General features: G+C 45.5%; 1 protein-coding gene across 1 annotated transcript; it reads left to right on the forward strand.

Annotated features, from left to right (window-relative positions):
- The first annotated feature begins 1,740 nt into the window (after positions 1-1,740).
- LOC103639469 (pentatricopeptide repeat-containing protein, chloroplastic-like) lies at positions 1,741-5,976 on the forward strand. Its single transcript, XM_008662223.4, has 4 exons — positions 1,741-4,195; positions 4,675-4,888; positions 5,135-5,319; positions 5,416-5,976. The coding sequence occupies exons 1-4, from the start codon at positions 2,244-2,246 to the stop codon at positions 5,675-5,677; spliced, it is 2,613 nt and encodes an 870-aa protein (XP_008660445.1). The 5' UTR covers positions 1,741-2,243; the 3' UTR covers positions 5,678-5,976.
- The last annotated feature ends 17,792 nt before the right edge of the window (positions 5,977-23,768 follow it).

Consider the following 23,768-nt stretch of genomic DNA (forward strand, 5'->3'; position numbering starts at 1 on the left):
ACTTCATGGATTTCTTTGCTGTTTTCTTGGACTTCTTTTGTTCTTGAGTCTTGAACTTTTAAGCTCTTTTTGTGTCTTATTTTGAGGTGTTGCATCCTCAGTGCCTTAGTCCAATCCTCTTCGCATCCTGTGAACTATGAACATAAACACTAGCAAACACATTAGTCCACAGATTATGTTGATAATCAAACACCAAAACCTTGAGCCAAATGGCCCGGGTCCATTTTTCATACATTGATGATGATGCATCGTGTCGTTACCGTCCTGGCCCAATAGCGCTAGATTGGGACTTCCACCTTGTAGGGTTGACAGAGACTTGGTCGACCTCTCCGCTAGGGATGGCAATTTGACCCGTGGATTTGGATATCCACCGGATATCCGACCCGACGGAGCCTGATATGGATACATGTTTTGACCCGTGGGTCAGACCCGAATCCGACCCGAAGTCGGGTGGGCAGGGATTAGGATATTACATTCTATCCACGGGTTATCCGGTGGATATCCGAAATCAACCCATAGTGTATTTTTTGGCCTAGCCCATGTTACATAGTAAAGAACAAACTCTAACACAATGAACCCCACGCCTAACGCTCCCAATTTCCCACTGTTGGCCACCCCTTATAGCCTTGTTGGCTTCCTGCGTTGTGCCCCGTGGCCCTTTTCCAAGTCTCATAGACCGCCGCTGACGGTTGGCTGTTACAAGCTCTAGTGCCCCTAACCGAGGCCCGCAGGCCCATAATAATTCTTTTATTAAGTTCTAATTGTGTATGATGGTGAACTGGGAAGAAATTTGACTAATTATGCTATTGAATTGTTGAATAAATGATTGTGTCTATTATATCCGATGGATATCCGAAACCAGTCCAAAATCCAATGGACACGTGCATGGATATAAATTTCTACCCGCGGGTATGTCGCGGGCGAATATTGGTTGCAATCGCGGATGTGGTTGCGAATGGATATTTGCAATATCCGATCCGAATCCGATCCGTTGCCATCACTACTCTCCGCGAGTGGGAGTGGCTACAGCGATTCACCATCTAAGATTGTGTTCAGCGGTTCCCCCTAAATCCCACTCACGTGTCACGTCAGCGTTCTCTTCCCCCTATATCTCCACGCTCTACAGCGGTTCCCCCTATATCTTCCCTATACCTCACTATAATCATAAAATATTATTTTTCATGTCTATTCATTATCTATTCTTATTTTTTACCAACTAAGAAACACTCAAGTGCACACAAAACAACGACGAATAGTGCAAGAGGAAGCCGGCGGCTGCCCCAGATCTGTGGAGAAAGAAGGTTGCCCCCTTGCACTGTACCAGGTAGGGGGCCGTTTAGCGCCCAGATCTGTGGAGAAAGAAGGTTGCCCCCTTGCACTGTACCAGGTAGGGGGCCGTTTAGCGCGTGCCGTTATAGCTCACGCATCACCCTAAATTGCTACAGGGGTAGGAGAGGGGAGGTCGGCGGGCGTTGAAAGCAGTTTAAGCAGCCACCTGGCCACATAACCCAAGCATCCGCCACGAAACACGCCAGCTCAGCTGTGTCACGCTCATGTTTCGCCAACGTCGCCGAAGCAAAGCGCCTCCTCGTCCTCCAGACCTCCACGACTGCATGCAGGTGGGGCCACTGGGTCCAGCATGTCAGTAACTCAACCCACGAAAAAAATCTGTACGAAACGCGGTAGCTAGAGGAGGAAATGCTTCGAGGTGAATGAGGGGCCCACGCATAAAAGTCCAATTCTTTGTTCACTTTTTTTCTTGGCGTCTTATCTCTTCCCTTCTCTGCCTCGCTTCGCTTCCTACCCACGCCACGCGTGTGTTCTTGGCAGCCACCCAATCCCCGCCTCGCGAAATCAGACGCCAAATCCCCTTATCTTATCATCAAATCGATCGCCAACGGGCATGATCTGATGGCTCCCTCATCATAGCCTCTGCTGCTGCACCGCAGCAAAATGGCCCTGGTTTAGTTTAGTCCTCAAGATCCCGCCTTTCTGGTGCTCTGTTTGGCTAGTGTCGTGCCGCCGCGCGAGGACCCGGAGATTCGATTCCGGTCCGGTGTATCTCTAGGCTGCTTGGTTTGGGTTAGGATTTAGTGGGCAGGGTTGTGCAGCTGGTGTCTCGTGGAGGAAGAATTTCGTGGGAGGATTTTGACCGGGTTTGGGCAAAGAGCGCGCCGTTCGGGAGGAGGTGATTCTCGCGTGGTTGCGTGCTTTGCTGGGAGTCTGCTGCGGCCACCGCCGGTATGGCGACGCACTTCACGCCGTCGCAGGCGCACGCGGCGTCGCACCACGCGGCGCACCACCACTCGGCGGCCGCCGCGGCGGCGGTCACGGCCACGGCCACCGCGCGACTGCACCCGTCCGCGCCGCCGGCCTCGGCGTCGGCCGCGGCCGCGGCGCTGTGCCCGCCACACCTCCTCGCGGCGGCTTCCCCGGCCGCCTCCTCCTCCGCGGCGTGCCAGCCCGCCCACAGGCCTATCTTCGTTGGCCACGGCGCGCCGTGGGCGCAGCAGCCCCAGCGCACCGCGGCGGCGGCCGCCGCGCTCGGTCCGGAGTTTCGGCGCGCGCGCACCACCAAGACCATCTCCAAGCGCACCCGTGGCGGCGGCGGCGGAGGGGGCGCACAGGACCGCGGGCGCGTGTCCTCAGCCGCCGCGGGTCGCTGTGTCGAGAAGCTGCTCCGCGTCGCGCCTGAAGATAGGCGAGGGCTTGGTTCGGCCCTCTCGTCGTTTCGGGGCGAGCTACTTGGTCCTGAGGACTACTGCCAGATCCTCCGGGGGCTCGGCGACAGGGATAAATCTGCACTTCGTGCATTCGAGGTGTTCTATGCCGCACTACCCTTAGTTGGGGGTGGTGCTGTTGACAAGGGAAAACTTCTGACTGCCGCCATTGGTGCACTTGGCAAGATGGGCCGGCCAGACCTCGCGAGGAGGGCTTTTGATACTGGCATTGCAGGGAGCTATGGCAATACGGTGTTTGCGCACTCTGCGCTTATCTCAGCTTATGCCAGGAGTGGGCTTGCAACTGAGGCCATGGGGGTGCTTGAGTCGATGAAAGGTGCAGGATTGCGGCCTACCACGGTATCATACAATGCAGTGATTGATGCATGTGGAAAAGGGGGTGTTGACCTTAGGTTCACACTTGGATATTTCCGTCAGATGCTGCAGGATGGGCTCTGTCCGGACCGTAAAACATTTAACTCACTTCTTGCTGCATGTAGCCGGGCTGGGCATTTGGAAGATGCTCGCACTGTCTTTGATGAAATGATCCATCTTGGTAGTGGGCGTGACATTTACACTTACAACACATTCGTCGATGCTATTTGCAAGTGTGGCAACATGGGGCTGGCTCTGCAAGTTGTATTGGATATGGAAGCAAACAATGCCAAGCCAAATGTCGTTACATATAGTACGCTTATGGATGGATTCTCCAAACTGGAGAAATATGATGAGGCACTCAAGTTGCGTGAAAAGATGAAGTCTTTGAGAATACAACTGGACCGAGTTTGCTACAACACCTTACTGGCCATATATGTGAAGACAGGGAAATATGATGAAATTGCTACTGTATGTGAAGAAATGGAGAAATTGGGCATTGAGAAGGACACTGTTACTTACAATTCCTTGATTAATGGATATGGAAAGCAAGGACGCTTGGACATGGTCGCTTTCCTTGTTCAAGATATGCGGGCGCAAGGCGTAGCTCCTAGTGTGCTGACATACTCAACTTTGATAGATATCTATTCGAAGGCAGGAATGCATGGAGATGCATTTAATGTCTATTTGGATTTTAAGGAGTCTGGTCTAAAGGCAGATGTTGTTCTGTTCAGCTCTTTTATTGATACTTTGGCCAAGAATGGCTTGGTTGAGTGTGCTTTGTCTTTGCTTGATGAGATGATGAAGATGGGTATCAAGCCAAATGTTGTAACCTACAACACAATCATTGATGCATTTGGCAAGTCGAAGATTTTTACTGAGGAGGATTCTGATATTGGTGACATGGGAATTGTTGGGGTTTATGGTGGCCAGGTTGTAAGGGTCACTAATCCAGTGATAAGAGGAGGGCGCTCTGCCACTGATGTTAGGATGAGGAGGTCACAGGAACTATTTTTCATTCTGGAATTGTTTCAGAAGATGGTCCAGCAGGGTGTACGGCCAAATGTTGTAACATTTTCTGCGATCCTGAATGCTTGCAGGTACTCTTCATCATTTCATTGGAGACTTCAGATGCCACTGCTGTTGTAGCTCTTTGTATCGTGCCAGTGTTTCTATAAAAATACACTGTGTCAGTCGTAAATGCAACAATTGCCAATGTGTTAACCTGGACATTAAACTGTATTTTAGCAGCTTAAACTAGGTAACTTCGATTTTGGAATTATGTTTGCACTGACTAAACTTCAGCTTTCATGTATTTCATTAATGCACAAGATTACTCTATATTCTACAACCTGTATTTTTTTAATACTAGAAAAGGGTGTCCTAAATGTGTCCTTGCCTTATTCAAAAGAAAATTAATACTAGAAAAAGGTGTCCTAAATGTGTCCTTGCCTTATTCAAAAGAAAAAGCACATAAGTGAAAGACGACACTGCAAATTCGTATAGAAAATCACGTTTACATAAGTGTGCCTCTTTAAGTTCTGTGTGGTTCTAACTATTTGCTTTGTTGTTCTTGTAGTCGCTGTAATAGTTTTGAAGATGCAGCCCTTTTACTGGAACAGCTTCGCTTATTTGATAACTCTGTCTATGGGGTTGCGTATGGGCTTTTGATGGGCCATCGAGAAGCTTGGTCTCAAGCACGGTCCCTCTTTAATCAGCTGGGCCGCATGGATTCTCCAACATCTTCTGCCTTTTACAATGCTCTTACCGATGTGCTATGGCATTTCGGCCAGGTAGGTTTACTCCTTAGCGTACACATGGATCCAAGTGCAGTTATTGTATATTAGGATTATGAGTTCAGTATTTTTTTTGTCATAATCCTATTTTACACTGATAATTTTTTAGAAAGAAGACTATTCTATTTCATTTTTGACAACTTCAATTATTTGTCATATTTCAGTCCTCCACCCTTTTGTCGCATCAGTTATGTAAACTTTGTCCACACAAGTAATTAAATCTATGTCCGTGGCCATTTTCAGAGGCAAGGAGCTCAGCAAGTTGTGCTTGAAGGGGTAAACCGCCGTGTTTGGGAGAACACATGGGGTGACTTCTGCTTGGACCTGCACCTCATGTCATGTGGTGCAGCTCAAGCAATGGTGCATGCATGGCTCCTGAACGTGCGCTCTATTGTTTTTGAAGGTCGAGCTATGCCTGAGTTTTTAAGGTACTTGATCCTTGACTGAGCAAATATGGAACTGTAGGAAGGATTTCTTGGCTTTGCCTGAACTGACACCGTGTTTTCTTTTCTCTGTCTCTGCAGCATTCTGACAGGCTGGGGAAAGCATAGCAAGGTAGCTGGATCAAGCACCCTCCGTCGAGTCATTGAAGCGCTGCTCCTTTCAATTGGAGCGCCGTTTCAGGCCGAGCGCTTCAACATCGGGAGGTTTGTGTCACCCAGTGCCTTGGTGTCTGCCTGGCTGAGAGAGTCCGGCACCATTAACATCCTCCTCCTCCGCAACGAGCGAACGCAACATGCAAACGCGTCCAATCTGGTACCGAGGTTACAGGCGTTGCAGTTATAGCCCCTTGATCTCATCTCCTTGTCCCTGGTAGGGTTGGTTCAGTTCTGTCACAAGCTTCGCTCTGTTTTTTTTTATATTCATCTTCATTGAGAAGATTGTAGAGTACCATAGGCTGAGGGAATAGCTCGCTTGTTGAATCCCAGTGTTTTAGTCCGGTTTAGCCATGAATGTAAAAATGTTGTAAAATTGTCAGCCTGCCTTACAACTCCTTCCATCAAGGCAAAACGAGTGCAATTTCTATTTCTTCACGAAAGGAGCTCCACGGCTGGAAACCTCAGACCCGTGCCTCGCTTCCTTAACTGCAAAGCCCTCGTGCTCCTCTTTCGGTTTGTTTGATGAAAGCTACACCTGGCCATTACTGCTTTCTCCCTTTTTGGCTCGTGATGCCTTTGCTGCTTTGAGGAGATGCCAGCTCTGCCGAAGATGGAGAGAGCGTCTTGTCATTCATCAGCAGCTTGTGGTTTGTGGCCCTTTTGTGTGGCAGGAACAGCTCAAAGGCTGTGAAGGGTGGAAAAGAGAGGTGAGGAGCGGTGCGATGTGTTCTCTGCTGAATCAGATCTGCAGCTGTGGTTCGTCCTGCATAATTGGACTTGGATTGTCAGCCATGCAAATGGGTCAAATTGGTGCTGGAATTCTCGAAGCTGTGCTCTCCTCCACCGGTTTTGGATATGAAGTCATTGAAATGGCATCTTTCTCGAGGGCACGGTGAAAGAAATAGTATCACCTTCTGCGTGACGATCCAAGCCAGAGAAAAAGAGAAGGGAACCGTGGTCCAGGTGTGCAATCGGTTGGGCTTGCAATTGCGATCTGCAAATGGCCTTTTTGCTAGTTTATTTATGTACCTTTCTAAAGAAAAAAAAAGTTAATGTTTGTATTGGATTATTTGAGGGTAGGGATGATCGTAGCCTATGAGTGCTACTTATGTTTACAAATATAACCCGTTTACTTATTTTTGTGATCCAAAATATTTTGCATATACTTCCTCTGTCCCAATCCAAAAAAATAATTCGTTTCAGACTAAATATACCTTTATTAATAAATCTATGAATATAGTATGTATGGTATTTATTATTATTCGTTCGAATATAGACACAAAAAAAAAGGTTATAAAAAACTATATTTTGGAACGGAGGGTAAGTATAAATTTGAGGGTGAATAGATGATTCTATAAAACTTAATTCAAATAATATAATCTTGGTCTATAAAAAGTGTCAGTGTAAATTAAAACCAAGTTCGGATGAGAAGAAGAGAGAAAATTAGACTCTTCACTTGATTGCTCTCTTGATATGTGTATTAAACTAGGAGCAATATGTAAGTGAAATATAAGCACTAAGGAACATATAAATCGCAGTAAAATAAAGTGGACAAGGCACACAACAATTTTTCCCGTGGTTAGGTTAAAGCCTAATCCACATTGTGATGACCTGCTTCGGTCAAAGGTTGCACTCAAACCCTCTCAAGTGATTCAAAGATCAAACTTGAGTGTCACAATATTCTTCCTAATATCTTACCCCATTTGTGAGAAATTTCCACAATTTAGAGTCTCTCACGCTGTAGGGTACGATAATTAGGGATACCCAGTTACGCCCCTAAAACACGCTTAAAATCCTAAGTACTCTGTCAAGGTACGTCCTCTGAGAACAAGGAACCAAAACTCTGCCTCGCCCGGGCTCCCCCTTAGGGGTCTTCCCAAAACACCGCCTCACCCGAGGTCCCCCTCAGGGGTCTTCCCAAAACACCGCCTCGCCCGAGGTCTCCTCAGGAGTTTTCCCAAAACTCCGCCTCGCCCGAGGTCCCCCTCAGGGGTCTTCCCAAAACTCCGCCTCGCCCGAGGCCTGTCTCGGACAGGACGTAAGCTCGGGAGAATCTCCGTCCCGACCGAGGCTCCCTCACCCTAGGGCAACCATATCCGCCTCGTTCGAGCCCGCCTCAGGTGACTGAGACAAAGCTTGCCCGAGGGATGTTGGGAGGCAGTCGCATTCAATGCGTGCACCTACCTCACGTCGGGCTGCAGGTGAATCTTTCAACAGGACTGAAAGTCACCTAGGGGGTGAATAAGCGAAACCTGAAAATTATAAACTTTGAACACAAACTTTACCCAGGGTTAGGATTAGAAATGAGTAATAACAAAATCGGAGTATGAAAGAGAGTTCTTCTTGCTATGAGTTGCTCAATTAATGCGGATAACTTTGGAAGCTAACTCAAAAAGATTGTAAGCAAGAGAACCTAGAGAGAGGGGAGAGGGAGAATCAAATCGTAAGGTAATGATCAACAAAAATGAACACAATGATTTGTTTCCCGAGGTTCGGTTCCAAAGAACCTACTCCCCGTTGAGGAGGCCACGTAGGCCGGGTCTCTTTCAACCCCTTCCCTATTTCAAACGACCACTTAGACCGGTTGAGCGCTTCTTCTTAATCTCGAGGGTCACGTAGACCCCGTAAGGATCACCACACACTTAGGTGTCTCCTATTAGCTTTACAAGTCACTTGAGAGTTTAGAAGGAGATGAATAAAGCACGATTAAGAAAACCAAGCAACCAGAGCAACAAAAGAAACACCAGATCACACACTCTCTCTAGACTTTCCAAGGCACTAAACACTAATGATCACTAGTCACAATTATGGCACTTGGAGAGACTTGGAAGCTTTGAATGTGTCTTGGGATGGAGTGCTTGGTCTTGTATTGAATGTGAGTGAATGGAATGCCTGAATGATTTGAATGGAGGTGGTTGGGGTTGTATTTATAGCCACCAACCACTTCCTAGAAAATATTGAAAGTAAGGACTCACTTTAGTAAGCTATTTCTGCAAAAGTATCTAAGTTGATTCTTGCTCAAGCCTTTCCTTGATTCCTATTTAACCAGCATATCTTTAGAGTCTTTTTCCTTAGTCGGGTAAGACTTGCAAAAGTACACTTCGTACTCAGGGTTTTCGAACCCATGTTGTTGCAGGTACTAGATTTGTGCTGCTATTGATGGTGCTAAGTGCTGGTGGGCTCGGCCTTCTTATAGGTTAAAGTAGCTCTTCTATACTTCTTATTGAGGATTGTCATTGAGCTAGCATATATTTCAAACTTACAAATAATTTATAACATTTCAAAGTATATTTATTTGAATCACTTTTGTAATCACTCCGATAAATATAATGTAAACTTGTTGTAACTTGTAACATGTTGTAATAAAGAATTTCTGCTACAAATGTGGGTATGTGATTTGTGTTTACTTAATCTTGTGATCCTGGTTATAAGTGGTTTTATCCGGGGTCCTTGGGACACTTGGACGGATCCTGTTAAGTTATCCGGTGCACATGCATAGTCGTCTGAGGTATTTGAGACGAGGACAGGTGCATGTGGGTCCAATAACTTGGGAGGTTCTGCCACAACCTCCCAACCAGACTTCAGAATAGAATTTTCCGCTCAACGCAGCAGCTTCGGCTGAAGGGTTCTTAATGTCATTAGCTGAGACCGAGAAGTCTGGCTGAATAACAGCCTTTGCGTGCTCGCAGCCAGCTTTCTCAAAGAGTGAGACGACTCCTCGGGCACCGGCGAAGGCATAAAAATCTCCTCTATCACTAAGAATCTCATCAAAAGCTTCGTCTTCGCCACTAATGCACAGGATAACCCCTGTCAGGATCACCACGAATAAAATTCTACTTCGTAGAGAATGCGCCAACTTTGGCAAAACTATTTTTCTACTTATTACAATAGTGCATAGTGACATTGTAGCATTCCTCTTTCGCTTCACAAAGCTCCTCGACATTTTTTTTGAACCCTTAACCGTTCAGTATTAGATATTTCGTGTATTGTTTGTTCGACATTAAAATTTTCAGTCAGTTCATCGAGCTTCTTCTCCAATCCTTGCACTTTGGATCTGTGCAATCCCACCTAAATAGATAATGTATATTCTAAATATGAAATACTCTTCGCATCTTTCTCTTGCTTCTTTTCAAACTCTTTGATTTTCTGATCTGCTTCGGAAAGGTTAGATAGTCTAGCTTCGCTAGATTTTAACCTCTCAACCAAGGAGAGCAGGATTTTATCCTTCTCAAGAGCTTCATTCCTAAGCGTTATAACTTCCGACGCAAGTTCCCAAAAGCTATCTGAGTGCTTTTCATCTTCTTCTTCCTTCTGGACTTTCAAAGCTTTGATGAGGATAAGACCCTGACAAACAAAAAATATACAAATATTAATAAGTATTACCACAAATCGCTTGCCGAAAACTCGCCTAACAAAAATCAGTAAATGCAGAAATAAAAATATACAAACCTTCAAACTGTTATAAGCAAGGCTGTCTGCAAGTTGGTCCTTCGTCATTGCAGATAGGCCAAGCTCAAGCTTCTGATATCCCATGTTATCCATCATCTCCTGACAGACATTTATCTCTTTGTTGTCTGGTAGACAGTAAAGGAAGTCATCTTCGTTGTTTCCTCCATATACCAAGGACCCTCGGGGGTATTTCAGGTCCTTTGCATAATGTTGTACTTCGGCAATTTGCTCTTTTGATAGTTGTTTCCCCGAAGCATGTCGAACAATATATTCTAAATTACCTTGAGAGGATGCTTCAGGTATATGTGATGTTGGCTTTTCCGGAAGACTCTCCTTCGCCAGCTCTACTTGCTTAGTTCCCAAAGGTCCAACATCAACATGGATAGGAGAAGCACTTGCAGCGGCTACTTCTCTTAGATCTTCAGTTTTGTCCTCGGGAGCTTCGGTAGAAGCAGGCATTGTCATCTTTGTAGATTTCAAAATGGCATCCAAAACACTGGCCATTCTCCTTTTCCTAGGAGTCATTGTTGTAGCAGTTGTTAGCTTTGGCAACCCCGTCATGGTTGGGGGACTCAGCAGTTTTGGATGCTCTTCTGCCTTTGAGCTCTTTGTTTTTGTCTCTTCTACCGGACCGATACTACGACTGTCATAGCAGGAAATGTCTCCGAAACCATGGGGATGGCTTCGGCATGTTCAGCAATCTCCATCTTCTCTGCATCAAGCACTGCAACTGTCCTTTCTAAAGAATGTGGCTTCAGCCTACGAGTCAAAACCTTAGCTCTCTTCGGCTTAGGCGCGATGGAAGAAGATGAAGTTGCCATTTTCCTTTTTAACCCTTGTTTTCGGGCAGGAAAATAGTAATCAGGATAAAAAAACTCATCACATCAAAAACTCTATTCAGTCTCCTCTTGCCACGAGGGCCGAAGGCAGTGGTCATGGCTTCGTCCTCTGCCTTTGTATAAGCTCCCAACAGCTCATCACTGGTAGCTTCAACAGCCTCAAGCAAGTCATCATTCGACTCGTCAAATTGACTTGTATAGTGATAGGTGTATCTTAGATAAACCAGCCCACCTTCGCTGGAGCCAGCAGTAGTCTCCTTCGGCATCTCCCAGTCACTAACAAGTGGCCACACCTTATAAGCAATGTGCTCTTGAACCAAATCCCTGTGCCAATGTAAGTACACACCGTGTTGAAGGCCATCAAACATGCTTGCACTTTGTTCCCACTTGCGATCGATGGTCTCCTGATGCCGAAACGTGACCGTATGGGGCGCTGGATTATACCCCTCACATCTTCCCTCTTACTCAAATCATTCTTGACATAAAACCATTGTTTCATCCAAGAGCCTGGCCACTTCTTTCGGAACATTGGCATAGGCCTCACATCAGAACGGTGCACAAAGTTGTAGCACCCGAAGTTGTTATGATACTGCTCCTTCCCAATTGCCTATGTCTGGTAGGATAATTCATGAATGTTGCAGAAGCACTTGGCATCTGGCTCCAGCCCTTGGCTCCTCATGGCCTAAATAAAAACTCCAACTTTAATTAAAGCTTCGGGAGTAAGCCGATGAAGGTATATCTCAAATGTTTTTAGCACTTCAACTAGCATCTTGTGCAAAGGAAAATGAAGTCTAGCCTTCATAAAACTTTTAAACACTACCACTTCATCTGCTTCAGGAAGAGGAACAATGCTTTCTCTTCCAGCCCTCACTATGGATATATCATGGAAATATTTGCCCTTCATCGCTTCAATTTGCCCTTGCTTAACAGTTGATTTCCCAAAAACAACATGACTTGTCCTCCACGGCCGATCTTTGGCATCTTCGTTTTCACTTTCAATATCAAAGCTCTCGTTGTCGCTGGAATCCCCAGATAGTCCAGCTAGCATTTCATCAGTTATTTTCTCAACGTTGGTCCTTTCCATGGCTTCGTAGAAACTAGCGAGTGTGGGGTCTACGCTTTTCTTATCTTTGGCCATTTCGGTGATGATCACAGCAAAGATTTGAATCTCAAAAAACAATTGTGCTCACAAAAGAAGAAAGCTAAAACGACAATCACAGCACAAAAGCTAGATAGCACGACAAATATTCTCAGTGCAAGCCCCTGTATATATACACAAAGCACCACTGAGCGGTGGGGCCCATGATACAGAATGATTCGTTATTCTAGCGAAGGGAAGGTGTTGTTTCAGACCTTCGACTAAAGGCCTTCGTTCATGTTGCAGTCTGAATTTGTTACAAAGAAACAAACTAATACTGCGAGGGGCTACTATTGGGGGCCTTCCTCTTTCGAAGGTCCTCAAAAACACAACTAACCATTTGTTTCTAGCATAATATTGAATATTACAGGAGCTTCGTCAAAAGTAAAGGTTCGTGATGGGAGTCTTCTTCTCTGCCGAAGGTCCTTAAGACGAAGACATTGCCTGAAAACAACAACGATGAATACCGAAGCTATAGCCAAAGAGCAACAACTTCGGCTTAAAATGGCGACAAAGATCAAGCATGATGCTGAGCCGAAGAAGAAAAGACTAGCTAGTCCCTAATGATTTATGTTACAATTATGAACACATGTTAAGGTCATAAATGTATTTTTACTTGGGTTGCGTCTTGCGCCTATAAATAGGTGAACAGTACCCCCATACTGTTCACGATGGATTGTAATTGCTCTCACGTCAACACCTTCGATCAAGCCGAAGGTATCAATGTAATATCAGTTATGTTAATGTTCATGTACATATGTTATGAAATAAATATATGAATGTATGAATGAATGACATATATTATCCCCATAAATTTCTATTCTCATTAAATGATAAAGGTATGTCCTTCATGACTTTCGTCTGAACATCATTATATCCGGAAGGAGATAATGCTTCAGAGGACGAAGGTCCCTAATCTTTAACAATTATGTTGCCTTGTTCTTGATTCACAACATTTGAGAACAAGTGACCAACACTTAGGGTTTAAATTTTGTTGGAATTTTAGAGAAGCCCAATTCACCCTCTCTTGGGTATCGTGATCCTTTTACAGATGATAAACAATATTATTATGAGATCAATGCAACTGGAAGAGATAAAAAGGAGTTAAAATGGATTAATTATGAATTTAATAAGGTTATGGAATTATTTCTATAATAGAAACCATTTTCCTATATTAATTACTTGATTTATTTAAGTCCTGGGCTGTGGGTATAAATTCCAGAGAGCTTGGGATTAAATTCGTAAATTTCAGGGCTCAGTTTTAAATATTTTCTAACTGCTGTGGATGGCAGGTTGAATCCCTAGAAACTCAATGGCTCTTTTAGAAATTCTGTTGTGCGAAGGGGTACGCGGCGACTCAGGTTGTCAGATTAAAATTTCACAGCCACGATTAGTTTTCCCTGAGATCAAATCGGTCTGTGCCCTGACCCGCTGGATCAAAGATCAATGGCACACAGTGGCCCGCGCCTACTCCTAATTCGGCCTTTAGATCCCGATCGGACAGTGCTAAGCGTATGAGATCTGAAACCTGCCCAACTCCACACGATTAACATCCAACAGCCCAGATCCCCTAACCCGAACCGTTGCACATGATCCAAACCGAGGCGTTGGCTCGAGGATCAATGGTCTAGGCCCGATCTATGTTGGAGACTTGTTCTCAAATGCTTCAGAATTAAGAACAAGGCAACACAAGAAATGTTAAACGTTAAAGCCCTTCTTCCTTCGAAGCATTATTTCCCTTAGGACATAATGATTTTCGGACGAAGGTTATGAAGGACATACCTTCATAAATTTAACATATAATAATGGAGAAGGAATCATATGAGACACAAAAGATAGCATAGACCATTATGTATTATTAACAACTCATTTCTGTATTATTATTATAGAAAAGTAGAAATAATATCAGATTACAAATGTACCTTCGGCTCGAAAGAAGGCGAAAGTACCAGCGTGACGCAAAAGCAAATGCCAAATCAGCGTGAACAGTACGGGGGTACTGTTCACCTATTTATAGGCACGGGACACAGCTCATATAAAATTACATTCATGCCCTTTACATTTGGTAGTAATTCTATAGTAATCTACCGAGGCCTGAATAGCCTTTTCATCTTTAAGTCGGTTTCTTTTTCTGCTATTACGCCGAAGCTTTCCTGCTCAGAGCTTCGGTGCTGTGTCGACCTTCGTATTCTTTGGGCTTTTCCCACTATGGTACCGATTCGGGTCCGAAGATACCTGTTCACACATTATACTCCAGAAATACTGTTAAATCTTGTTTTTGAGGACCTTCGGAAGCCGAAGGCCCCCAACAGTAGCCCCTCGCAATGTTAATTTGTTAAAATAATAAATTTAAATTGCGACACGGACGAAGGCCTTAAGCCGAAGGTCCGAAAAAACACCTTCCCTTTGCTAGAATAGCAACATTCACTGACAAGTGGGGTCTTTCAATTTTTAACGCACTGGGCGTATAAATAAGATCATACCGCAAGCTCATTTGGCACGCTCTCTTGCCATCTGCTCTCGCTCACTCAATTTTTAGCTCTTGCGCACCAAGATTTGCTTAGCTTTTAAGTTTTGAAGCTTCGGCATTGAAAATAGTTTTTTAGTGTTTCCGAAGATGTCTGAAGATAAGAAGGCTGCTGCCGAGATGAAGCTGAGTCTCTCTGAAGAGAAGAATCTGGGATTTCTTATAGCAATGTCGAAGACCAATACAGAAAAAATCACCAAAGAGATTTTAGAAGGTTTGTCTGAAGATACTGATGACAGCGACAATTATGATGTGGATAGTGGTGGCGAAGACTCCGAAGATCGCCCTTGGCGACCAAGCCATGCGGTTTTCGGCAAATCAAGTATCAAAGAAAATCATCTTGTCAATATGAGAGGAAGGTATTTCCAGGACTTGTCCGTTGTGAGGGCCGATGAAGGAGAAAAGACTTGTCCGAACCCTGAAGAAAATGAAGTCGTAGTGTACCGAAGCTTTTTGAAAGCTGGACTACGATTTCCCCTGAGCAACTTTGTCGTAGAGGTGCTTAAAATATTCGAAGTCTATCTTCACCAACTTACCCCCGAAGCAATCATAAGGCTGAATATCTTCGTGTGGGTCGTGAGAAGCCAAGGTCTGGAACCTGATGCGAAAAGTTTCTGCAATATACACGAATTATCATACGAGACAAAACCTTGGGGTAAGGAACAGTATCACAATAATTTTGGCTGCTACAGCTTCGTTTCTCGGTCTGGGTCAAGCTGTCCCGTGCCAACCTTTCGGAAGAGATGGCCCGACAACTGGATGACAGAATGATTTTATGTGAAGAATGACCTGAAAGTACGGGAAGATATCAAAGGTATAATTATGCGCCCTATTTGGCAGAGTTTCGGCCTGCGGAGGCCGAAGGTTGAAATGAATGAAGCTGCCGAAGAATGCCAGAGAGCATTCGGTGTTATTTGTTCTTTTATTGGAACGAGAGATTTGGTACAAGAGCATATTGCCTTTAGAGTATGGCCGCTCGCGGAAAAATGGGAAATGCCGCAAGAAACCATAAAGGAGACTGACGAAGGTGGACTTATCAGGCTGAAGTATACTTTCAAGTTCGGAGATAAATTCGTTGAGCCAGATGATGACTGGCTAAAAAGCATTAAAAATTTAAGTGATGAACTGCTTGGGGCTTACTCGAAGGCCGAAGATACTGCATTGTCAGCAGCCTTCGGAGGCCGAAAAAAGAAAAGACTGAACCGGGTGTTTGACGCAATTGGGTTCGTCTACCCTGACTATCGTTATCCCATTCGAGGGCAGAAAAGAAAAAACACAACCTCTGCGAAAGAAGAAGGTGCAACTGCTCCTAGTGAGCCAGCACCGAAAAGAAAAAGGATAAAGGTCCTCACACATCGGCCACGCTATATTGAACCAGCCTCGGTGCCTGAGTTCGCCGGAGAGACCTCTTCGGCCACCGAAGCTGAAAAGCCATTCAAGCCAACCTTGCTGCCAGAAGTCGCAGAAATGGCCGAAGCGCCAACAAAAACAGAATTGGAAGAACCAAAGATTTTGTTATCAGAAACCAAAGAGATGGCCGAAGCGCCATCGTCAGAAAAAATGGAAGAAGCAAAAGGATCAGCTGAAGGATCAAAAATATCAGAAGTTTTAAGTCCTTCAGCAAATGTTGAGACAACAAAAATCTAAAAGGGGCCAGCGGTGACTCCGAAAAGAAAGAGAATGGTCAATGTGTTAGACGTTCTAGAAACAATTAAGTCTTCAAGCACAACTCCGAAGAAGACTGTTGCAACTTCCGAAGCGAAAACTGAAATTTTTTATACTAAGGCTCCAGAGCAAGAAACTGAAGCTGAAGCTGGGCCCTCAGAGCCCACGAAAGTAAAATCCTTGGATACCGAGGAAGAAAAAATAACGGAGCCAATTCTTGTTGAAGAAATCAGTGCTATTGCCCCCGAAGCATCCCCCAAAGTCCTTGATTATATTGTTCGTCATGCTTCGGGGAAAAAATTATCAGAAAAAGAAAAGCAAGAGGCCCAGCTTTACACCCAAAAACTGAAGTATCCAAAGGGGGCGCTAATATTCAACGGCAGTGGAGAAGAAGACTTTTTGTATTGTCTCCCTGACAGCAAGGAAATTTCTGTCTGTCGGGAGATGAGCAAGAGCTTCGGATTCCCAACACTAGAAGACGGGCTCTCGGTGCTGTCGAAAAACGAACTGGCTGACAGCCTGGCATACAATAGCTTAAAGGTGCAAGAAATGAGATCTTTGTATTTTTTCTTGAGACCAAAATTTTTCGTTTGCTTAAATCTATTGATGCACACACATTTTTCTTTGCAGGGCCTTATACTTAGCAATGCCCTCAGGGCCCAAAAAGATGCCGAAGACGAAGGGTGCGCTATAGCCCTGAGCAACCTTCGTTCCGAAGTAATTGAACTGAGGAACGAAGGTCTCGAAAAAGATAAAATATTACATTCATTGATAACTAGAATAAAAGAAGACGAAGCTACTTTTAAAGGTCAAGCTGAGGCTCAGAAGCGTGAAATTGAAGATCTTCAAAAACAGCTGGCCAGAGCCAAAGAGGAACACATACTTGAAGAAACGAAGCGAGAACTTAGCGACCAATGGGCAAATCATTTAGAGGGAACTGTTGAAGAGCTTCGTTCGTCCAAGAAAAGATGCTATAACAAATCTATGGAGTGTGTCAAAAAGTTGAAAGCTAGCTTCGCCAGTGTCGGCGCGTTCTCGAGCGAAGAGAACTTTACAAGAGGCAACCCCGAAGGTCCCATCGAATGGATTACTCACGAAGCTGAGGCTTTCGAGGAAATTTTAAATAGCCGCGGAGACGCCACCATTTTGGAGAAAAAGGGCTGCGAGCATGTAAAGATTTTAGCGCAATCCGAAGCTACCTTGTCCTTCGAAGATGCAAGAGATCCTTCAGCCGAAGCTAGCATGGTTGGTGGAAAATTTTTCACCGATGTCTGGGATAATGGTGGCCGAGAAATGGCCCGAGAGATTATCCAAAAAAGTGAAAAGGGCATTCACGATGCTAGAGAAGTAGCTGAGGCTGCTGAAAAAAGCGCAGAGCCTGAAGGGCAAATAGGTATTAACTAATGGTTTTTATTGTGTTGTAATTTTTGGTTTTAAACTTCGTTCGCAATTTGTAATAGCAATGTAGCCGTATCCTGTCCTCCTTCAGATCCTACTAAAGCGTCTCCGGGCCCTCACCCGAAAGGAGATGACGAAATTAAAAAGATGGCTGAAGCTATCATGGATGAAGTTGTTGATCGGCTTCTGAACGAAGCTGCGGAAGTTGTTCTGAGAGAAGATTAAGTACTATTGTAAAAACTTCTGAAATGTAACATGTATAACATCTTGTAGCCCTGAATATAATATACCTGTTTTTATTGTTCAATTCTTTACGATGCATGAAATTATACGTACCGTTTTTGAGTCTTTGACGAAAAAACACCTTCCCTTCTTTTCATGCTTCGTGAAGAAGAATTTTTATTTATCACAACAATATCCGTAGTGTTCTGATGAATAATATCCAAGCTTTTTGAAGATATTTTCCGAAGCTACACTTCCGAAGATCAATAGTGTATCTCCTTACGAGTTAGCATGATTTTCTCCTTTTTCAAAACATTCTTCTGAAGATCAATATTGTGTCCCCTTCTTGTGCCATATGCAGCATGATGTATGATGCTTATGCTATGCGAAATGATGTAATGATGTTATGCTATGTAAGATGGTATTTATTCCGAAGACACAAGCACATCCCTGCGATAAAGCACATAATCTTTTTGAATCAGCGTTGACTTTTTGCTATAAGCCTCCCTTAGGAGCTTCTTCGCCTTTTACTTCAGCGGAATCAGCGTTTATTTTTCGCTGTAAGCCTCCCTTAGGAGCTTCTTCGCCTTTTACTTTCAGCGGTATTCGCGTTGACTTTTCGCGCTTCGCCTTTTACTTTAGGCGGTATCAGCGTTGACTTTTCGCTGTAAGCTCTGCATTCCCTTTGGAACGACTTTGGAGCAGAAAACTTACACTGCGCTCCCTTTGGAGCGGCTTTTTATGACTTCAGCAAACTTACTCTGCGTTCCTTAGAACGACTTTTTGTTGCTTCGAAGAATTTTTGATAATTCGAAGGTCCTCCTTGTTATCGCAAATCTTTAAGCTTTAACAACTTAAGCCTGTGGAGAAAGTATATTTTCCTTGTGGCAAACAATGAAACTATTACATGAAATCTAAAAAATGTCCTTTATTACACAGAAAATAAAACTGAATGAAAAAGACTGCTATCAAGGTAGGATATTTGTCAATAGATGTGCTTTGACTCTGGCACAGTGCTGTTGACTGTGCGAGCTTCGGACTGTTCTCTGAAGTCCCTTTGGTGTGGAACATATTGGCTCCCTTCTGGCTGTTGGCCTTGTTGCAGCGGTGGTGGAGGCGGAGGCTGTTGCCAGGAAGCTTGAGGTTGACTCGCCGAAGCAACAGAAACTGCAGGGTGCTTGCCTACATATTCTGGGATGTAAGGCGAATGATACGAAGCAGTGTGCATGACCTGCTTCGGCTGAGCCTGTTGTGCTGCAGCTTCGGCTATTTCCTTTTGCTTCTAGATAGTAACATGGCACATCCTGGTGGTATGGCCTTTGTTCTCACCACAGAACAAGCAAAAAATTCTTCTTGGTTGGTCTCCAAATCTTCCGCCGAAGCCCCTGGCGCCTCTGCCTCTCGGAGCTGGTGGTCGGAAAGAGCCTTGCTGTTGCCCCGAAGCCTGTGAGGAGCACTATGGCCTTTGCTGCTGGCTCCCCTTATCATCATTTTGAGTAGAGTTGTGAATTGACCTAACGTGCCTCGGATAGAACCTCCCTCCGAAGCCCCTGGTCATTTCAGAAAACCTGAAAGCTTCCTCCCTTCTTTGACGAAAATCATTATCGGCCCGAATATACTCGTCCATCTTCTGGAGCAGCTTCTCCAAAGTTTGAGGAGGCTTCCTAGCAAAGTACTGAGCTGAAGGTCCTGGCCGAAGCCCCTTGATCATGGCCTCAATGACAATTTCGTTGGGCACTGTTGGTGCCTGTGCCCTCAAACGCAAGAACCTCCGGACGTACGCCTGAAGGTATTCTTCGTGATCCTGGGTGCACTGGAATAGAGCTTGAGCAGTGACCGGCTTCGTCTGAAACCCTTGAAAACTGGTTAACAACAGATCCTTCAGCTTTTGCCATGAAGTGATCGTTCCTGGTCGAAGGGAGGAATACCAGGTTTGAGCAACACTCCTGACAGCCATAACAAAAGATTTGGCCATGACTGCAGCATTGCCACCATACGAAGATACTGTTGCTTCGTAACTCATCAAAAACTGCTTCGGGTCTGAGTGGCCATCGAATATGGGAAGCTGAGGCGGCTTGTATGACGGAGGCCAAGGTGTAGCCTGCAGCTCAGCGGACAGAGGAGAAGCATCATCAAAAACAAAATTCCCATGATGGAAATTGTCATACCAGTCATCTTCGTTGAGGAAACCCTCCTGATGAAGGTCTTGGTGCTGAGGCCTTCGGTGTTGCTCATCCTGAGTAAGATGACGAACCTCTTTAGAGGCTTCGTCTATCTGCTTTTGCAGTTCAGCTAGCCTGACCATCTTTTCCTTCTTCCTCTGCACCTGTTGATGAAGCAATTCCATGTCTCTGATTTCTTGGTCTATCTCATCCTCTGGCGGTGTCGGGCTAACAGCCTTCCTTTTCTGGCTTCGGGCCTCCAGAAGGGAGACAATCTCCTGATTGTGGACCAGCGGTTGCAGAGCTGCAGCCCCAGTTGCTGAAGCTTTCTTCGGCGCCATAGCGAAGGTTTATGATCGCCGAAGGTGTTCAAAACTCAAAGAGTGGAAGTGAGTTCACCGGAGGTGGACGCCAATGTTGGAGACTTGTTCTCAAATGCTTCGGAATTAAGAACAAGGCAACACAAGAAATGTTAAACGTTAAAGCCCTTCTTCCTTCGAAGCATTATTTCCCTTAGGACATAATGATTTTCGGACGAAGGTTATGAAGGACATACCTTCATAAATTTAACATATAATAATGGAGAAGGAATCATATGAGACACAAAAGATAGCATAGACCATTATGTATTATTAACAACTCATTTCTGTATTATTATTATAGAAAAGTAGAAATAATATCAGATTACAAATGTACCTTCGGCTCGAAAGAAGGCGAAAGTACCAGCGTGACGCAAAAGCAAATGCCAAATCAGCGTGAACAGTACGGGGGTACTGTTCACCTATTTATAGGCACGGGACACAGCTCATATAAAATTACATTCATGCCCTTTACATTTGGTAGTAATTCTATAGTAATCCACCGAGGCCTGAATAGCCTTTTCATCTTTAAGTCGGTTTCTTTTTCTGCTATTACGCCGAAGCTTTCCTGCTCAGAGCTTCGGTGCTGTGTCGACCTTCGTATTCTTTGGGCTTTTCCCACTGTAGTACCGATTCGGGTCCGAAGATACCTGTTCACACATTATACTCCAGAAATACTGTTAAATCTTGTTTTTGAGGACCTTCGGAAGCCGAAGGCCCCCAACACCTTCCTCCCCAACATGGGACGACGGCGCAAGCGTAGGCACGGCGGCGCCATGGTTGGCCCGACGCAGACCCACTACCCTAATGCCCAACCATGATTCCAGAAGGCGCTACACGCAGCGAAGCGTATTACCAACAATAGGGGCAGTCACCTACCTTGGATTGGAGTGGCAGTAAGTGAAAGGGAAATGTGCCCTTGGGCCATTTCTAAGTATTTTGGTGATTGAGTGCCAACACAGGTGCTTAAATGTGAATCTATACCCTTGGATGGACAAAGTGCAAATCAAGAGTAAAGGTATGTTTCTAAGCCTTAGTACATTGTTTTGAAGACTAATGTATTGTGTCTAAGTGCTTGAAACAGGAGAAAACGAGTCAAAGAAAAGTTGGCTGTGTACAGCCAAGAGGCTGTTCGGTCTGGAGCACCGGACTGTCCGGTGGTGCACCGGACAGTGTCCGGTGCGCCACGCTGCCTCGAGCGAAGTGGTCGCTCTCGGGAATTCGCCGACGGCGTACGGCTAAAATTCACCGGACTGTCCGGTGTGCACCGGACTGTCCGGTGAGCCAACGGTCTGCCGGGCCAACGGTCGGCCGCGGAATCCGTGCGAGACACGTGGCCGAGCCAACGGTCGAAAGGGGGCACCGGACTGTCCGGTGTGCACCGGACTGTCCGGTGCGCCAACGGCTCCCAGATCCGCAACGGTCGGCTGCGCCGTTTAAGGAAAGAAATCGGGCACCGGACAGTGTCCGGTGTGCACCGGACTGTCCGGTGCGCCCGATGACAGAAGGCAAGATCAGCCTTCCAGAATTGCTCTCAACGGCTCCTAGCTGCCTTGGGGCTATAAAAGGGACCCCTAGGCGCATGGAGGAGCACACCAAGCATTCCTACAACATTCCTAAGCACCAAGACATCGATTCCACGCATTTGGTTCATTGTGATAGCATCTAGAGCTCTTGTTGAGTTGTGGACTCATTGAGTTGTGTTGCGAGCTCTTGTTGCGACTTGTGTGCGTGCTGTTGCTCTGATTTTGAGTCTTGTGTGCGTTGCTAGTTTCTCCCTTACTCCGTATTTCTTTGTGAATCTTAAGTGTAAGGGCGAGAGGCTCCAAGTTGTGGAGATTCCTCGCAAACGGGATATTGAAAGGCCAAGCAAAACACCGTGGTATTCAAGTTGGTCTTTGGACCGCTTGAGAGGGGTTGATTGCAACCCTCGTCCGTTGGGACGCCACAACGTGGAGTAGGCAAGCGTTGGTCTTGGCCGAACCACGGGATAAACCACTGTGTCATCTCTGTGTTTGATCTCTTGTGGTATTGTGTTTTGCTGAGACTCCTTTCTAGCCACTTGGCAATCATTGTACTAACACTTAACAAGTTTTTGTGGCTATAAGTTTAAGTTTTTACAGGATCACCTATTCACCCCCCCCTCTAGGTGCTCTCAATTGGTATCAGAGCCGTTCTCTTCAAGAAGGGACTGATCGCCTGAAGAGATGGATCCTAAGGGGAAGGGAATCGTGATCAACGACAAGGAGAAGGAGTCCTTCGTCAACGAGCCCAAAGATGACAAGCCTACCGACACCGGCTCGGGCCATAGATGAAAGGAAGGGAAGAAGAAGAAGACAAGGCGCATCAAGGAGATCGTCTACTACGACGACAGCGACGAATCTTCCTCTTCCCAAAAGGACAACGACGACAACGACTATGATAAACAAAAGACGGTTAACTCAAACTTTTCTTTTGATTATTCGCGCATTCCGCATAGCTCAAATGCTCATTTGCTCCCCATTCCACTTGGCAAGCCTCCTCACTTTGATGGAGAGGACTACGGATTTTGGAGTCACAAAATGCGTACTCACCTATTTTCTCTCCATCCAAGCATTTGGGAGATTGTGGAAAGTGGAATGAAATTTGATAGCTCAGATAGCCCTTCGTTTATTAATGAACAGATCCATAAAAATGCACAAGCTACTACTGTGTTGCTAGCCTCTTTGTGCAGGGACGAGTATCACAAGGTGAGCGGCTTGGACAATGCCAAGCAGATTTGGGACACCCTCAAGATCTCTCATGAGGGGAATGATGTCACCTTACTCACCAAGATGGAGTTGGTGGAAGGCGAGCTCGGACGATTCGCGATGATAAGGGGCGAGGAGCCGACACAAACATACAACCGGCTCAAGATCCTTATCAACAAAATAAGGAGCTACAGAAGCACGAGATGGACGGATCACGACGTCGTCCGCCTAATGCTAAGGTCATTTACCGTTCTTGATCCTCACTTGGTAAACAATATTCGTGAAAATCCTAGGTACATCAAGATGTCGCCCGAAGAAATTCTTGGAAAATTTGTAAGCGGGCGAATGATGATCAAAGAGGCAAGGTACGTGGACGACGCGTTGAATGGCCCAATCCATGAGCCTAAACCCATTGCTCTCAAAGCAACAAGGAGCAAGGAGGCGCTACCCAGCAAGGTGGCGCAAATTGAGGCGGCCGGTCTTAATGATGAAGAGATGGCCCTCATCATCAAAAGATTCAAGACGGCGCTAAAGGGTCGCAAGGGACAGCCAAGCAAGACTAAGACCAAGGGAAAGCGATCATGCTTCAAATGCGGTAAGCTTGGTCATTTTATTGCTAACTGTCCCGACAATGATAGTGACCAGGAACACGGGAGCAAGAGGGAAAAGAAGAAGCATTACAAGAAGGCCAAGGGCGAGGCACATATCGGAAAGGAGTGGGATTCGGATTGCTCCTCCTCCGACTCCGACAATGAAGGACTCGCCGCCACTGCCTTCAACAAGTCATCTC

Source organism: Zea mays, chromosome 1 (genome assembly GCF_902167145.1).
Source record: "Zea mays cultivar B73 chromosome 1, Zm-B73-REFERENCE-NAM-5.0, whole genome shotgun sequence".
In the NCBI taxonomy this organism is placed as follows: Eukaryota; Viridiplantae; Streptophyta; class Magnoliopsida; order Poales; family Poaceae; genus Zea; species Zea mays.

What these genes read in the sequence shown, in the direction of transcription:
- LOC103639469 (XM_008662223.4), top strand. Translation starts at nt 2,244, where the DNA reads ATGGCGACGCACTTCACGCCGTCGCAGGCGCACGCGGCGTCGCACCAC. An exon ending in GCGATCCTGAATGCTTGCAG is followed by an intron (nt 4,196 to 4,674) that starts GTACTCTTCATC and finishes TTGTTCTTGTAG; the next exon opens with TCGCTGTAATAGTTTTGAAG. An exon ending in TGCTATGGCATTTCGGCCAG is followed by an intron (nt 4,889 to 5,134) that starts GTAGGTTTACTC and finishes GGCCATTTTCAG; the next exon opens with AGGCAAGGAGCTCAGCAAGT.